Source organism: Botryllus schlosseri, chromosome 2 (assembly GCF_051294905.1).
Source record: "Botryllus schlosseri isolate E-star chromosome 2, Bs_hap1, whole genome shotgun sequence".
Taxonomy (NCBI): Eukaryota; Metazoa; Chordata; class Ascidiacea; order Stolidobranchia; family Styelidae; genus Botryllus; species Botryllus schlosseri.
In genome coordinates this window covers 23,087,552-23,106,030 of record NC_137237.1, presented here as the reverse complement: position 1 = coordinate 23,106,030, position 18,479 = coordinate 23,087,552, and the positions used below count along the sequence as shown (strand labels likewise).

The 18,479-nt window shown below is 40.8% G+C and overlaps 2 protein-coding genes across 2 annotated transcripts in view; both read left to right on the top strand.

The window, feature by feature from the left end:
• The window catches only part of LOC145434224 (uncharacterized), a 239,063-nt gene that overhangs the window by 176,656 nt on the left and 43,928 nt on the right, over positions 1 to 18,479 (top strand). The window lies entirely within an intron of this gene.
• LOC145434197 (ficolin-1-like) lies at positions 1,812 to 12,123 on the top strand. The gene is made up of 6 exons (XM_080311527.1): positions 1,812 to 3,052; positions 3,106 to 3,164; positions 3,234 to 3,293; positions 4,868 to 4,964; positions 7,782 to 7,878; positions 9,816 to 12,123. The coding sequence occupies exons 1-6, from the start codon at positions 2,992 to 2,994 to the stop codon at positions 10,144 to 10,146; spliced, it is 705 nt and encodes a 234-aa protein (XP_080167653.1). The 5' UTR covers positions 1,812 to 2,991; the 3' UTR covers positions 10,147 to 12,123.

The window sequence follows — 18,479 nt, the reverse complement described above, 5'->3', positions numbered from 1 at the left end:
CAAGTAAAATTATTGAGATTGTCAAGGTGCATGCTCGTTTAGCGTTGATTTTTTATGCCGCCAGCGTCATGCATATAGTGGACCACAGTTTAAATGCAATAAATTTCAACAAAAGATGTTATAACGAAGTGAAAATTGTAATATATGAAAAAGGTTCACGGTGCAGAACCTACCAAGGTTCTTTGCAGAGATGAGCGGATTTGAAATTTCTATGTCCTAATCCAATCCAAATCCGAACCTTCAAATCCAAATCCAAATCCTAATCCATAACTTTTTCATATTCAAGTCCATGTCCAATCCTAATCCGATTCCAACTGGAAATTCAGAAAAAATACTAATTTATGCAATGGAGGGATTCGAAAATTTTCTTTCACAACCAACGATTCACTTGATTCAAGATAACTTAGTAACCATAAGTACATTAATTACTGATCTGAATAAAGTTTGTCGCCATTCGCCACACGACATTTCAATCTCCCAGAAAATAGGTAAATCCAATCCAAATCCTAATCCGTTCTAAAAAAAATGTCTAATCCAAATCCAATCCAAATCCGACAAAATTTCACAAATCCTGTTTTTTCAAAACCTAATCCTAATCCATGCTCATCTCTGGTTCTTTGTGAACGTGAACCTCTAAATTTCAGAGGTTCACACACAGAACGTGAACGTGAACCTCATGTTCACACCATCCCTACTAAAGTTACGATATAATAATATCGTTGAGTTATATTTTTCAACTGAACAAGTCACACACAATGCGATGTCATGAACAGATAGGAGGATGTCGAACGACACGCATCAGTAACGATCCTTTAGATAGTGTAGTGGTTACGATAAGCGCCCAGCACGCAGGCGAACCGCGTTCGATTCCCCTTCGGAGGTTTATCTGGGCTCCTCTTCCCCTGCCGTTGCCGTTCTTACGGCGACAAAAAAGCCCAGAAAAAGACCCGACGAAAGAAAGCACTCACAATGAATGGAAAAGAACTAGTAGAAAGGGCCGCGGCTTCAAAGAGATCAACATCGAAAAAGAACTGTGACATCGGGCACTCTAGGCCGAGGTGGATGTTAGAGTAAAGGATCGCTACTGATGCGTGTCGTTCTACATCCTCCTATCTGTTCATGACATCGCATTGTGTCTTATCGCATTGTACATTGTGTGTGACTTGTTCAGATAAAAATATAACCCAAACATGTTATGTTATGTTATGTTATCCACTTCGGCCTAGAGTGCCCGATGTCACAGATCTTTTCGATGTCAATCTTTTCGAAGCCGCGGCCCTTTCTACTAGTTCTTTCCATTCCTTGTGAGTGCTTTCTTTCGTCGGGTCTTTCTCTGGGCTTTTTTGTCGCCGTAAGAACGGCAACGGCGGGGGAAGAGGAGCCCAGATAAACCTCCGACGGGAATCGAACCGGGTACGTCAGATTGGTGGGCGCTTATCGTTACCACTACGCTATCTCTGTCGTCCTTTGAGAGGATTTGTCCTCCTTTTTCGGAATTCATTCTCCTTTATAGCTTTGACAGCTATAGGCTAATCGACAGGCACAACTAAAAATCCCCGTAAAGGACGCGAAATCTTCAATGCGAACGTTCTGGCGGGTCTTTCGGGAGTATGACCGGAACAATGACTTTCTTTTAGGCAACATGACAGAATGTTATAAAGTGGATCATTCGATGGCGGAAATTTTTATTAGCAATGTTTAATTGTAATGTCCTTCCGGATCTCGACATGAAAGTGTTCATGACTTGATGTATACCTATATTCAGGTTCTGTGATCTCTTCACGTTTTCAATTATTATGTTATTAACTTTTTACACCAGATGCAATATGCCTGAAAAATATATAGAGAGAAATAAGCAGATGAGCCTAGGTTAGATCACGATTCGTGCGTTGGAAGCCACTCGCTTAGCGCAACATAGGCTATTCGTTGATTGTTGAAAAATCGAACATTTATACAGCTGCTTTGCAGCTTCAGATTCGCGAAATTTCATGAGTAACATGTGGATAGTCGTGGTGGTCTCCAACAGCGAGTCATAAAACGACATTTCCTCATGATGACCAAATTGGTCATAATTCAACGGAAACGAGTTCTAACAATAGCACCAACGGCAGCTGGTAGGCTATACGACTGATGTAGAAGGCATTTTCGGGTAATTCATGATTCTTTTACAGCAGACCTGTCAATGAATGCCGTCATTCGAATTTACCGAAATTGTATTTGATTAACACTGATAAATATCTGACTGATTGCAGAATGCGGATTATATAGCGGCAAACCAGTGGTTCTTAACCGGTGTTCCATGAGTCAGTCTCATGGGTTCTCTGGTTGTCAAGACATCACACTCAAATCACACATAAGATTTGTGATCATACGACCGTCTTGGCTATCATTGGTTGCTGGTAATTAGGCTCTATAAGTAGCAGAATCGTGACTGCTGCAGTGGTGCGTCGTATGAGGTGGCGGACGCAGGGGGACACGGGGCTCGAAATCGAAATCCCGTCCTTCTGAAATGCCAATTCTATCTCCAATATTTATTTTGTAATTACGCAATTGGTATCACGCTGTTGCGTTTCGACCGAACAATGCGACGACATTTTCTAAGGTGAAGCCTCGCATTAAACTGGTATCTGAAAGGGAGCGGAAGAAGTCACACTGAGTGATGACAGCCTATTTTGAAAACTGACGGTCTACAAGCATTTAACAAACAGAATTATTGCCGGGCAAGTAAGCTGCACGTTGCAGCAGACGCAGAAAAGTTTATTAGCGTTTCGGAAATTCGGTCTGCAAAAGAGGTTGGGAAAATTAGACATTCGAAGCTTGGAGATGTAGATGTGTAAATAGCTAATTGGACTGTGTTATGAGCAATATATTTCCTAACTTTTAACGTCCATGATGTGTGACTGCACAATATCTGGTCTACTTGCATCAAATATATTTCAAATGGATTTCGTGTACTTTTATTTTGGTTAGCATATATTTCGAAGTTTTGAGATGTTGTGTAATATTTGGATGCTACACATGCTTGGATATATGATCTACTCTCGCTCGTCAGGTTTGCACTATTGATATTTTCCCTTGAACCAGATTGACACTCATTTTTTCCAGCGAAATATTGTCTGAGACGGTTTGTCGGCGGTAAATGGGTAACCAAAGGCGACTGCGGGGTTAGTATCGGTAGCTTTTGTCAATGTTGAATATGAACTAGCCTATACGTCTTACGTGTGTCTTTTAAGGATTACGGAGGTATCGCGAAAATAGCAAGCGAAGTTCAAGCGGGTAACAGAGAATGGACCGTGAGTAGCGTTCGCAATTTCGGAAGTGATGCTGTGACACTGATGAGTTCGTCCGATTTGAGCTGGATCTAACAGCAAGTTAAAAATGCCTTCTTTCAATACATCATCGAAATTGAACACCTATTGGTCGTGGGGCGAGTCTGAGTGAATTTGGCAGAGATGATCGGGCCACTGTTTTTTGGAATCTTCGCCCACTGTAGATCGTAATTTTGCATTCAATAAACCCTATAAGAATTAAAATTAATATTCATAATTTAGTAACACACAGTGTAGTAGTATAGCCTAGTAGTAACACTGATCTGATTCGGTTGACATTCATGAAAAACGTCCCAGTGCAAAATCTGAAATATTAAATTTATGGTGTCGCCTGCTGGAAAACCATTCCATGCGAGTTACCACTATACAGATATTACTAACGTTCGGGTCACATTCACGTTCGCATGCTAATCTAGGAAAATCAGAACTTCGCGTTCACAAATGAATCTTGGGAGGTTCTACCCTGTTAACCATTTAGTGGAATGACAAAAACTTTCGGCATAATCGACATCAATGATCAATACTCCTTCAATTCCAACTTTCTTATCACGCGCTGTGTCACGATGGCATTAAAAAGGAAATTCTGTACAAAAATGAGATAAAAGTGCACTGATTTTTAGTCCTTGACTGAAAATGTTTCGATATTCTGTTTGTAGATAGTATACAATGACTCATTCCCGTCAGCGTGCGCGATCGGCCAGGAAACGCGCTGGAGCTAGATCATTATCTTATGATCCTATAATCTTGCACAGTGACAGAGTCACATCGACGTCTGACAGAACCGCAAATACTATATTTTTGTTCCGTTGTGCAAAATTGTTCGTTAGTTCCGAAGACTCTATCCGATGATTGTTTGGGCAACCCCACAATACCGGGTGGAAAGAGGGGCTATATTGTAGTCCAAATAGAAGTGACCTGTTTATTACCAACGATTTACTCTAGTATCCCACCACCATCCTACGACATGACGTTTGCTCCAGACACATTTTTTGGATTACACAAAGCGCGTTTTGATTATTGACTAAATATCACCAAAACAATAGACAAAGCACGAAAGGTAAGACAAAAGGCTCGTTCCAAAAAAGACGACAATCTGGATTCTTGCTAATTTCGAATTGCGGGTTCAAGAATGTACCAGACTACTTATCAATCTTAGAAATCACATACAGTAGCACGAGTAGTAGTACGCACATTTGTGCATTCGTGAATGTAGTCTGGGGGAGTTAATGAGCTCAATGGCCCCTATCCAGATTTTGGATGAAGAAGTATTTGTAGTACCACCATATTTTCGAACGGCAAAATTATAATCTGATACTATTGCACTTTGAAAAACTACGGTACTTTGTTCCTCAAGTATTGTAGACGTACACAGTCATATACTCGCGGAATCGCAGTGTTCATGTTCGCGTTCACAACTAACCGATCATTAGAGTTTGTGTTCCACACGAGCCAGAACTTTTGAGGGTTTCGCACCATCCCTATGATAGTTTCTACTAAATTGAAAATAACCTCTATTATATGATACTGACATATATCAGGTCTTTCAACGCCGCATGGATGGATCTGTTAATTTTTATCGTGGATGGAACGATTACGTCAATGGATTTGGAAATGCAGACGGCGAGTTCTGGCTTGGTAAGAATTCTTCTGTTGAGCTCCCAATTTTCTGAAACACCGAGCCTTTTACTTTAGCATGCCCTCACTTTCAGTCATACATATTTAGCAACGGTTACCATATTTTGAGATCCGGAAAAATGAACACTTTTACAAATTAAATTTTTTTAATATACAAGGAGAAATGGGGTAATTTAAAAATCTTTACTGGAAATACTGTTGTGTTGACTAAAAAAATGTCATTTTCCAACTCGACTACAGAAAGACCCGGTCGAACGTAAATTTGGTGATGGTTGACCTTTTTTTAGTCAACCTTGCCGTCTCTGCTGTCTAAACCCATTTTCGCGTCATCTATGGAAGTACGGTAACCCTATGTTTAGCAAATGTCGAACTTGTTCACAAGCCACATTATGACGATCCGCAGACAATGTATGTGACTTCGACACTAAATTACGAGAAATTCCGCGATCGCACCACATATATTTTCATTATATTCCATGAGCATGAGAACTGCAGGGTTGTAACCAAGTTACAAAGCTCCGAGTCACAAGTCAATCTCACTTTTATGGTTTTGACTCGAGTCAAGTCGAGTCATTTTCCATTCACCACCGAGTCAAGTCCGAGTCCAAGTCATCGAGCAGAGATTCGAGTCCGAGTCATGGTATTATGACTAGAGTCCGAGTCCAAGTCACTGTGTTGACTGCTCAGTTTCCAGTTGAAGTCCTGTTAAACCCACTTTTACAACTCTGTTTGGTGATATCGAATGGTTCGCATTGATAATATACTACTTTTCCTCGCTTTTAACAGTTTCTGGTCGCATTTTCAAGTACCAGTGCCAATATATACGAAATCCCAATAGGCTGGTTACTTTACTGTTCTTCGAAGTGACAATGGAATGTCGGTCTTGGCCGTTTGAGTCTCAAGTCATATGACTTGGTTCGAGTCATGCGCAATGACTCGAGTCCAAGTCGAGTCCAAACACAGATTGACTCGAGTCGAGTCGAGTCATTTCCGTATTTTGAGAAAATGACTCGAGTCAAGTCGAGTCATCAGAAAATCGTGAAAATCGAGTCATTACATCCCTGGAAAACTGAGCAGTGTGCCTTGCATGCAACATTCAACGGCTTAGCCTTGGCGTTTCCGCCTCTGTGAAGAACTAGCTTTCGGTCAAATTTTTCTAGCGAGATATCTATTATATGTGCAGTGCAATTTTTACCCTTTTTGGGAATTAGTGACGTCAAAGATTTGTTACTATAATAGTGAATGGAGTAAAAAAGCAAGATTTGCGGACAGCAGATATATAGGCACGCAACTATGTGCAACATTTGCTGTCTTGTATGACAATTTTGAATTTTACGTGGCAAATACTGGCACCAATATCCGATTAGCGTAAACGATGTTTCATAAAGTTAGCCTTCTGTAAGTCAAATATCACAAAAGATAATATCGGCCTGGTGTAAAATGACCAATATTGGTACGAACAGAACCCGTACAAATGATATAGATCCTGATACGGCTAAAGCATTTGAACAATTGACTCCTTTCAGAATCACTCATCCCTCTATCCCTCTAGAATAGGAGTTTTCAATCGTTTTTGGGTCGTATGGCCAATGTTCCCGCTAATTATTCACGAGTCTGGGCGGTCTCACCAACTCACTGCGCGGTCCCTTGGACAAGAGTGCGTAGCCTCGGCTGGACTCCCGATTTACCCGCATTTTTTCCGGTAATGTCATCATGTGTGGTGCTGACTAGAAAAAAAAACTTTTTTACGATAATATCTGGTGTTGACTAAAAAAGTCGTCACTTTGACTCGATTCCCGACGGACTCGAGTTTTTTTTATCGCATTTTAATATTTTCTACAAAAGAGATGGTGTCGCTTCGTCTGATAATTATTTTCGAACCACAGGTGGATTTTTTATTCTGTACCCCGTGGAGATTGTCAGCAGTGCGCACGCTGCTTAGACGGAACATTGGTCGTGGCACATTGTCCAATTTGAAAATGTTCTGTGGCCCACCTCTTAGACTAGAGTCCTGCTCAAGATAGAGCAGGAATTCTTAACTTGTCGCAAGCTATCGTACATCTGACGATTTCCAGTAAACTTGGACAAGGTTGAATTGGAAGGGATGGTTTACGATTAGACTAACATCGAATCGTCTTTATTCAGCAGTGTAGCAAGCTAAGGCATTTGATTACACTTTTAAAAGATAACTTTTCATGTGATATTGAAAGATCCATTAATGACTGATGTGCTTTATAGACGTGGTAAGTCACCATTTGGGAGTCCCTGACCACTTTTCGAAAATATAAGAAAGAGAAAAGTATCAACGCTTATGTGAAGTTACAGAAACGCTGTTTTGACAGCAATTTCGTTCATTCCATTCCCAATTGTAGTCAGCAGCATATTTTGTTGAATACCTGGCGAATCCTTCAATGCTAAGAGGGAGATAGTGTAATGGTTATGCGTCCGGCTTCTCGATCGGTAGGTCGTGGGTTCGATCACCGGCCGGGTCATACCAAAGACTCGAAAATTGGTATCCGCAGTTATCCTGCTAGGCGCTCAGCAATCACGGATAGTATGGAGAAGAAAAAAAACGGGGGCGCAGACTAGATGACCTCACGGTCGTATCGCAACTCCGTCGTCAAAGCATCTCGATGGTGCAGGCGAAAAAGAATATCATTCCCTCTCTCTCTGGAGAAATGTTCTAAATCCCGTTAATTCCCTAAAGACTTTAAATCTAAATTATATTGTAATTTATTGTTTAAATATAGAATTAGGTGATAGGGTACAGGATCTCGGTAAACGAGTGACGAAAATCAAAATTTGCTATTTCCGAAGGTCTAAAAAAACTTCATCAACTGACCAAGACCGGAAATCACGAGCTGCGGATAAACATGATCGAATGGAATGGGACTTACTACACAGCAAAATACAGGTTCGAACATCCGATCAGCGTAAGCGGTGATTTGAAAAATTCGATAACGAGATAAGGTCGTGCTTCAAGTCGGCAGTTCAGGAATCAAATGAGATAATATCGATCTGGTGTAAAATGATTATTGATGTCGAAACATCATGAATACCAAAACAAAACCAACAGGTACACGACCAGAAGCTAAACAAATTACATATATCCTGATACGGCAAAACCATTGGTTCATGGACTGTTCTGGAAATTCCCCATCCCTTAAAAGCGCCTGAAATGATATAGGGTTGCCATACGTCCGGAATTTCCCGGACATGTCCATCCTCAAGATTACCGGACCACGACTGACCTATCGATCTCGCTTCCCATGACATGCCGCCCTATTTCTTGTCACATTCTTTTTCTGTACTATCTTCTTTAATTTCATTCAGTGTGTATGCCTCCTCTTTACATCGCCTAGGCCAGTGGTTCCCAACCTTTTTCGACCCATCGCCCCCTTTTCAAGGTCAACACCCAACATCGCCCCCCAAATTTTCTGTACCGAAAGTTGGGCATACAAACTGTAATCACCATCGGGTTGACTAAAAAAAAAAAAAAAGGTCAAATTTTCGGCTCGATGTCCATTTTGACACACTTTTGCAACTAAATTTCCGTGGGTTGCCTAAGAAAAAAAAAAAGGTCAGCCGCCTTCGCTATTTTCGCCCCCGTCGCCCCCTTTGTCCATTTTCACCTCCCTGTCGCCCCCTTCGTCATTTTCGCCCCCCTAGACCGCCAAATCGCCCCTGGGGGGCGATATCGCCCACGTTGGGAACCACTGGCCTAGGCCAAGGTGGGTGTCAGATTCCATAGACTACTCCTTGTCGCTTCGACATCTTCCTGTCTTTTCATTGTATCGCATTTTTGTGGTGTATTGAACTGATAAAATTGCTAATAAACCAATGATGATGATGATGATGTCCGGAATTTCACTACTAAAACTGCGTCCGGGAGGAATTTCTAAAATATGCCTAAATGTCCGGGATTTCAAAGGTTTGAAATAGGATCAAAATGTTTTCGTAAATCAACAGAAGAGTTATTATTTTGGGCATATTTATGGCACGTGAAATTTTTCTTCGCGCTCCGCGCGATTTAGCGTCACGATCATTGTTTTAATATGCGAGACACTGCCCTCAAAAAGCATGCAATCAAAAATTGATAAAAGTAACCATCTTTTACTGAAATAAGTCTAAATGTAATCGCCATTATGGGAGAACAGTATATTACTGGAATCGGTCAAGTAAGTCTGGGCAAAGCTGCTGACCGTTTTTCAGTAATCATCCACAACCAATTAGAAATGGAGTCGCGACCATGAAAGGTTGAAAACCACCTGATGTGCAGCCTACTGGTGCGGATCTGCATTCAGGCTCATGAATGGTCTTAACCGTGTGATATGACATGACTTTACGATGTATAATTCAGTTCCCTGTATTTTCGAAGTCATCTTCTTCCACCAGCTCCACCGCTAACTATTATCATATGGGCGGAACAAGGATCAAAATTTTATAGTAATACATGGAAGATGCAATAATGTAGATTGATTTCATTCACAAAACTCAACGACCAGATGCATATAGAAACTAGATGTATATAGTAAGGCCCCAGAAGTTGCATCGATTACCCTATGGTGGACTCAAGATCAGTGCTTATTTGGATGGGAGGAGGCTGAAAAAATATTGTTTCGATCCTGGTTACAACACACAACCACATAAATGCACCGACCTAACATTATAACGGCTCCTGATCCGGATCGTGACCACCTATGGTCGATAGGCAAAACTTTGCTAGTGTGACTTCATATTGAAAGAAAATGTACCATACCTAATTTTAAAATCCACTAGTGGGCGCTAAAGAGTACTTGAAATTTGCTCTGCAAAATATGGTTACCAAATAATAATATTAATTTTCAACAGTTCCTTCAACATCGCACCGGCCTCTGAAAATTACAGACTACACGTGAGTGGATATTCGGGGAACGCAAGTGATGCCATTGCACGATCTGTTGGCAGTAATAGGAAAGGTATTTTGAACGACCAACAGTTTACCACAAAAGACGCAGACAACGATCTACGTGCAAAATCTAACTGTGCAATAGAATTCAAAGGAGGATGGTGGTACAACGATTGCCACAGATCAAACCTCAATGGATTGTACAATGTAACCCATGGTCGTGGGATTCGTTGGTATTATCATGATACAAAAACAGATTTGAATATGCAGTTCACAGAGATGAGCTTCCGTTGAAGTCACATATATCACTTACTTCGAGAGGAACGATTGCAATAAATTATTCGGAAAGTATACCTCAGATCAGCGATAATTCATCTTGGTGAACTACTAATCTTTATTTTGTTTATTGGGTACCGGAGTGTGACATCAATGCATAGGTTCGACAAACTATGTGAAGTCTCCTGAACATTCTCCACATCAGCGGGGAGGGGGTGGTGGTGCTCGAACTTTTTCAGCATGCACGCTATAGCCTTATATAGGCCGTACCTATGATACGACTAAGCCAAAATCATCTACTCATCATCAGTGGCTCCCAATCATATTTTGAAACGACCAATATTTGAAGAAATATTAGACTTGGTCAGTATCGAGCTGATACAATATTGATTGATGACAAGTCGTGTTGCGCAATTTCCCGTTTGCGGAGTTGCCCATTTAATAGACACAAACGTTTGTGAACAGATCGCTGCTCACAGACTCAATTTTACATCCAGTTCTAAGAATCGGGACAACCGACTTTCATCTCTAATTTTGACCATGAGGACAACCAGCTTATAAATTCTCGTCGATGTTTCTAACGCGTGTACGTTATCATCAAATCAATGTTTGGTTCGTTTTGAATATACAAATACATATATATTATTTCCATGTCGTATAACAATATTGGATTTGGGATTTTATATTGTGCAGCCCGCGAAGGGATTCAAATGTTGAATGCGGCCCGCGAGCTGAAAAGTTCGCCCACCCCTGGTTTACCCCCATCTACGTTCAACCTACTATTCGCAAAATGAAGGGCGAGTCGACGGCGATCTTGCACAAGGAAACGTCGCCGTGCTCACTCTTTCCCATAAGACCATCTTTTTGATGTGGCTCCCCAAACCCATTACTGACCCACCACAAGGTGGTCACTCTTGAACGAAAAATGTGCATACTTTCAATTCCTGTTTCACGGTTTTTCAAAAAAAAAAAAGTTCCTTCAATTTTCATCAAAACTGTCGAATGCTTTTCTGGTTACATAACATATTGTAGGTGAGATTTTCTCGACACTAGATGAGTGACTATGGTGAAACAATGGCGATCCATGCAGTGGCGCAAACGTATGAGTCCACCGAAGCATTGTTCAGTTAGCATTGTCATAGATTTTACATAAATGATTTTCTGTCCGATCTAAAAGCTTTTTTCGATTAATTTCTATCGTTTTGCGAGTGAAAATGTCATTTCGACCCTTGCTGCATGGCTTTACTATATTTGAAGAATTATTGTACTATCTCAACGTTATATGTATAAATTGTACATATGTGCGTACAGTAAATAGTATTTTTGAATCGTTTGTTATCGCAATACTGTACAATACAACTATAACCTGAAGGTTGTGCGCCTTATACGATTAGTGCCGATTCATTACGCAGCAGTCCTGTATTTTAAATGCGTTGTCTGCTTTTACGCATGATCATGAAACGAAGAATGGATTTTCCGCTAAATTAACCCAAAAGTGTGCAAATACGCGACGTCGACTGTTTTTGATATCTCGCGGCGCTATAAAAATCAAACAAATTTGTCCGAAAATGCGAACGATTCCCTGATAGCAGGTAGTATAGGCCAGTGGTTCTCAACCGCCGGTCCGCAACGACTTTCCAGCCGGTCCGCGAGGTATATTACAATTTTATTCCTTAATGTCAAGATGCAATGTGTTGAAAGTTTGTCCATTGATAAAATATATTGAACATTAAATTTACAACTTACTCATTTTAAACTAAGAACTTCGTAAAGTAACATTTGGTCTGGAAACATGTTCGATGTGACTTTAAGTTTAAGCCGTGTCATTTGACGACATGCGAACGACAACTACGAGCTGACTCGCTAAACCGCGAAGTTTGCGCGATCATTCGTTTTCGATTTATTCATTTTGTGAAGGACCGTAACTGCCGCACCACAAACCCTCCAATTGGAGTGGGGCCAAGCTTGAAGGGGGCCCAACATTATTTGGTGTATGAACATTAGGGCTCTTCAAAAATGACTTTTTTTCTCAAATCGTACTGGCTACTTGATAAAATTGTTAGGTTACCTAATTTAAGCCTACACACAAAATTTGGTTCAATTCCAGCCAGTAACCGCTTTGCTACAGGAGAAGGAAGTTTCTATTTATTATATAAAAATAAATAATAAAAAATATGAAAATTTTCTGTTTACCCCACGAAAGTGTTAGGCTGTCTATAGAAACGATGCTCACCAAATTTGGTTCAATTCCAACCAGTGGAAGCGGAGTTCTTGCCGTCGAAAAATTTGGATTTGAATAAAATAGTGTTTACGGTGAGCATAACTATAATAAATAAATAAAGAATCGGTCACCGTAAATACTATTTTATTCAAATCAAAATTTTTCGACGGCAATAACTCCGCTTCCACTGGTTGGAATTGAACCAAATTTGGTGAGCATCGTTTCTATAAACACTCTAACACTTTCATGGGGTAAACAGAAAATTTTCAAATTTTTCATTATTTATTTTTATATAATAAATAGAAACTTTCTTCTCCTGTAGCAAAGCGGTTACTGGCTGGAATTGAACCAAATCTTGTGTGTAGGCTTAAATTAAGTAACCTAACAATTTTATCAAGTAGCCAGTACGATTTGAGAAAAAAAGTCATTTTTGAAGATCCCTAATGAACATAAATTATGAAGTATTTTTAAAACAATTTATCCTACTTTTTAAAATTTTTATCGCGCTCATGATTTATAGAAATTGGCATTTCGGCGTCAGCCAATATCCCTCCACGACGCGCGAACACATAATGAAATTTAGGCTAACATATAGGAATCCGAACCCTGTGTGAAAACCTCGCCAGCGAGATGACCTTGCCGAAAAGGATTGACTTTTTTATACTGAAAACTTCGTTAGGTATATGTTTAATTGTCTATAGGCTCCCGAATCCAGGGCGCCGAATCTCGCCGTCCTGGCAATCTGTACCCGACAGGATAAATGTCAGACCACAGAGATATTTGCCATGAAAAAATACGAATTTGGAGTCGTGTGCGTCCTTTAGTTTAGTAAGTTTGGGTGATTTCAATATCTACTCACTATATAACAGACATTATAGGTCACTAAATATTGACATGCAATGAAGCAATTATTCCAACAGGCCCACCCGAATAGATTTAATTATTATTAATTATGTGCCCTACGACACCTCAATCAACTATACCAGAAAATCAGATAATCCTGAGAGTATAAAAATTTACAGCAATATATATGCAATTACCAATATTATTGACCGATTTAGTCATGAATTATAGAAAATTTCCGCGCTTACCGCGATTATGGTACATAGGCCTTCTGCCTACACCAGTGGTTCCCAACCTTTTTGTCTTCATTCCCACTTCAGATTCATTCCGAGCCTTCATTCCCCCTACCCAAAACTTTTGTCATTACGGAGTTGCTATTTGCTTATTTCAGTACACAAGACACACAACCACGCCAGTACGCAAGACAATCGCTTATAACTGCAACATAAAATAGGGTTACCATACGTCCTCTTTTAAGAGGATTTGTCCTCTTTTTTTGACTTTTTTGAAAGTGTCTCCGGAGGACGCCCTTTTGTCCTCTTGTTTGAGAATGTAGGTCATACTTATAGCGGTATTTTGGACGTTGAGCGGGAAAGATGACCATTTTTGTTTTAGTCAACCGACCACAAAGTGGGAAAAATTTACCGTTTTTTGAGAATTCCTCTCCGGTTTTGCAAGTCTGAAAATTCTGAAAAAGTGTCCTCTTTTCAGATTTCCAAAATATGGTAACCCTAACATAAAACACATTTTGATCCGATCGGAAAGGGTTACCTTACGTCCTTTTTTGTCGGGTTTTTGAAAATGTCCTCCGATGACACCTAAATGCCCTCATTTTTGGCAATTCGTCCTCCTTTACAGCTTTTTGAGCTAAGTTGATCGATAGATTCGAGTGAAATTGGGCATAAATGGTTCGAACGAAAGTGACAACTATTTTTTAGTCAACCAACGGATAATGCGAAAGAAAAACTGTATTTTGGGTGCTGAGCCAGTCAGTTGACCTTCTTTTTAGTCAACCTAGTGCGAAGTGGGAAAATTTACCATATTTTCAGGATTTTCCTCCAGTATTCTAAGTTTGAAAATTTTGTAAAAGTGTCCTCATTTCCCGATTCCAAAAATGGTAACCCTAGATACAGGTAACCCTAAAAATTTAGCGCAAGTGTTATTTCACATCATACTGGTCGTGCTGGATGCGTTTCCGACGGTAATTGCGCATGTGGCGCCGTAAATATGTAGACTGTCCTGTATATCGTGTTTAACAAATGGGTCTATTCCCCACCAGAAACCATTGAATTCCCCACCAGGGGGAATTCCCCACCGGTTGGGAACCACTGGCCTACACTGAGTAGAATGAATGTGTTAACAAGTACTGGTGAAACATCCAACCATATGTGGGGTCTAGGGGCGAAGCCTTCCCATAAGTTTGGTTTATCAATCACCCTGTAGGGACCCAAGACCATGACCCTGATTTATGGATGGCCAGGTATAGCTGTTGTCAGGTGTTTTCGTGCGGGGCATTGTATTCATAGTAGCCAGAGTAGCCTACGTCTGGTGGTATGGGCAATGAGCAAGGTAGCACGACAAGGTGCTGGGTTCGACTCCAATACGCTTGTCCTCTCAATGTTGTCGAAGAGAAGAATATTATTCGAGTCGGCGTGGTTGGTTAAATCAATGACCTTCGGCGCGAAAGACTGTAAACGACTGTCAGCGCTGGCACGTTTATTCGGGCAAGGCAATTTTACCTCGGCTCAGCAGACTTACTACGATAAAATCACCTGGGTGCCATCATGTACATAATAATAACCATCAAAACCCTCAAAATGTCACTCTCTAGCATCATGTACTTGCAAAAAACATTCGCATGCTTCAGGTTTTGAGTTGATTTTAACTTTTGAAAGTCCACCGGTCCGTCAAATATTTTTTGAAATTTTACAGTCCCGCGAGGTGGAAAAGGTTGAGAACCACTGGCATAGGCTACATCACGTCAGATGGTTTATGATGTCACAAAGCACGCTGTATTATCGAAAACTAATGCATAAATAAAGACGACAGATAATAATTTATAAAAACATCCTCCAGCTGAATCAGTGAATCCCAACGTGGGCGAAGAAAGATGTATCTCAAGTGAAGCAATGTGAAACCACCAGCTTTAAACTGTTTGATGTAGCCTAATTGTTGTCGTTGGATCAGAGGAGGTAATCGCGCACCGACTACGATGTCATTTCGGACCATGGTATAAGCGAAGGCCTTATACAGCTTCTCTTGAGAAACAATCAGCTCCCCCGTTCTATAGCTAAATTACCTTTTTTAACTACTTCTTGACACACTCTGGGATCCGATGATAGGAAGAATTGTACTTTCGAGAGCCTTTCTGAATGATGGATATAATTGTCGTACAATAATATATTTGCCGTAATTCTTATTCGTCCATAAACAACTGTTAATTTTACTTCTATGTATCTTTATATTGGAATTAAAGAACGTCTACTGAATTTTCGTTGGTTTGAAACTGTGGTGATGTACACTTTGCCGAGTAAGCAATAGATGGTCGATCAAGTCATGCGGGTGAGAGACGTAGGTAAGAGGCGAAGAAAAGGGACAGAATTCGAATACTCACGTCTTTGTCTTATTGCTTCCTTGTTCGTATAATTCAGTGCTTCCCAAAGTGGGCGCCAGCCCTGGGGGCACTGGTGATGAAATGGGCGATTGGGTGGCGCTGGCTACAAATTGGGCGGCAGGGTGGAGCTGAGAGTAAATGGGGCGGTGGAGGTTTAGACGGCAATTGCTGGGTAGTGTTGAAACGATTGATGAATAAAACAGCAAAATATGCAGTAAAAACTGCAAAATCGGTGACGTCAAGGCAATTTATGGCCGATCCGGGCGACAGTTTGTTCAAGCGGCGGTACCGAAAAATTCGATTGCTACTTAACAATATATATCCTGCCCATCCAGCATGGACTGATTCAGCAGTCCGCAGAATCACCAGAAAGAATATTGTGTGGTGAGAACAAGTGTTGGGATGACTCGAGTCACCTTTTTCGTATGAATTGACTTAACTCGAGTCACATTGCTAAAATGACTTGACTTGACTTGACTCGGCGTATCAGAAATGTGGATTGACTCGTGACTCGGAGCAAAATTCACGAGTCAATTTCAAGTCATCAAGTAATGGGTGTCGATAAAAATCAATGTATCTTGCATATTGTCGGATTGTTCGCGAAACGCTGGTGTGGCCCGTGAGAACGACCAATCATTCTATGACCGTGCGTTTTACTGAGCCTCCATTGTTATCTCACAAATAAATTGACCGCAAACAAAGTGATCGAAGCTTACAGCTTACGTTGTCGTAAACTAGTAGTAAAGTAATTTGGTAGCAAAATGTATATTTCTGTTCTTAACTTAACCACACCTCTTGTTTTATTGAAATTGAATTCGAATAGTTTATATAGTCCTCAACCATTGGAGCAGGCTCGAATTGTATCATATCAATTTTTAAATGGGTAATGTACAGTGTTGGGATGACTCGAGTCAAATTTTTCGTATGACTTGACTTGACTCGAGTCACTTTGGAAAAATGACTTGACTTGACTTGACTTGACTCGGAGCTTCAAAAATGTGCATTGACTCGTGACTCGAAGCAAAATTTTCGAGTCAATTTCAAGTCATCAAGTAAACGGTGTCGATTAAATCACTGTATCTTGTGTATGTTCGAATTGTTCAAGATACGCCCGTGTCACTTGTGAGAGCAACCAGTCATTCACTGATTGTACGATACACGGATCCTCGACTGTTAGATCACAAATAAATTGACCGCAAACTAAACAATCACAGCTTACGTCGTCTTAGTAGTACTAGCAGAAGATTATGGTCTAAATCAGTGGTTCTCAACCTTTTTCACCTCGCGGACCGGTAAAATTTCAAAAAATGTCTGGCGGACCGGTGAACTTTCAAAATTGAAATGAAGCCAAAATGTCAAGCATGCAACCGTTTTTGCAATTATTTGGTGCTAGAGAGTGACATTTCAGAGGTTTTGATCGTAATTTATTATCTTCATGATGCCATCCATGTGATTTCATGGTAGTCAGTCTGCTGAGTCGATGTAAAATTGCCTTGTCCAGATAAACGTGCTGCCGACGAGAGTCGTTTACAGTCTTTCGCACCGAAGGCCGCGAGTTTAACCGACCACGCCAACTCGAATTATATTCTTCTCTTTGACAATATCGAGACAAGAAGCGTTTTGGAGTCGAACCAAGCACCTTGTTGTGCTGCCTTGCTCCCTGCCCACTGCCACCGGACGCATAGGCTACTCTGGCAAATACGAATACAATGCGTGACGCAAGAAAACACCTTACAGCAACTATAACGGCCATACCTGCCGAAAAAGCACTTCGTCAGCCCAGCCCCAAAAGCGTTGGTCTTGGGCTCCATATGGCGATAAGCCAAACTTCTGGGGGCTTCGCCTCCAGACCCTACAGTTGGGCTTATGTTTTCACCTTTACTTGTGAGCACATTCATTGTACTCATGTGTATGCAAAGAGTTTGAGTAGCTTAATCGCGCCAATAGCGAAAATTTTCCATCATTCATGACTCAATCGGTTTTCTCGCTGCAGAATTTTTGGCACGCCTTTCGTGTTAGCCTAATCTTCATTATTATGTGTTGAAGAGCTTCTTGGAGGTACAGAACTTCAACATACAATTGAATAGTATATTCATATTGATATGAACCCGAATATTTTCGGCTGACACTCGTCAGGGGTAATCGTCAGCAACTAGTAGAGAATTGGAAAGAACATTGTACATCAACAATCGTACCACAAAATATGACGTCACCAGCATGAAAGAGAGAGCGTTCAATGTACTATTTTCAGGTGGTACACGAACTACTTTTGTTGACAGAGTTTTTTTGGTTGGTGTATTTTGATAAAAGTCGACTCCAAGGCACACAAATGGAATTGTGAACGGCCCCGCCCAACGATTCGAAATCGGTCGTCTCGATGATTATTCGCACAAATCGGATTATCTAACAGATGTTTGCCGATGACAGAATTAATGGCCTTTGATCGATCAGCATCAATCTTAAGCGGATGAGTTAAGGGTGAGCTTTTCACTGAGCGTGATGTACGTGTTCTGATAAATCTGGGGACATGTTGGTTTATGCGTTCCTGCAGACGTTTTGACGTTCTTCCCACATAGCCACAATCACAGTGGCACTTATATTCGTACACTACATTACTTTGTTGAAGTGCAGGGAGCACGTCTTTGCGTGTTGAAGGGAGCAGTTGTGTAGTCG

Excerpts from the sequence above, each read along its gene's own strand:
- LOC145434197 (XM_080311527.1), top strand. The coding sequence starts at position 2,992 with ATGTTGTGTAATATTTGGATGCTACACATGCTTGGATATATGATCTAC. Across the intron at positions 3,053-3,105 it reads GATCTACTCTCGCTCGTCAG|CGAAATATTGTCTGAGACGG; the intron begins GTTTGCACTATT and ends CATTTTTTCCAG. Across the intron at positions 4,965-7,781 it reads AGACGGCGAGTTCTGGCTTG|GTCTAAAAAAACTTCATCAA; the intron begins GTAAGAATTCTT and ends CTATTTCCGAAG.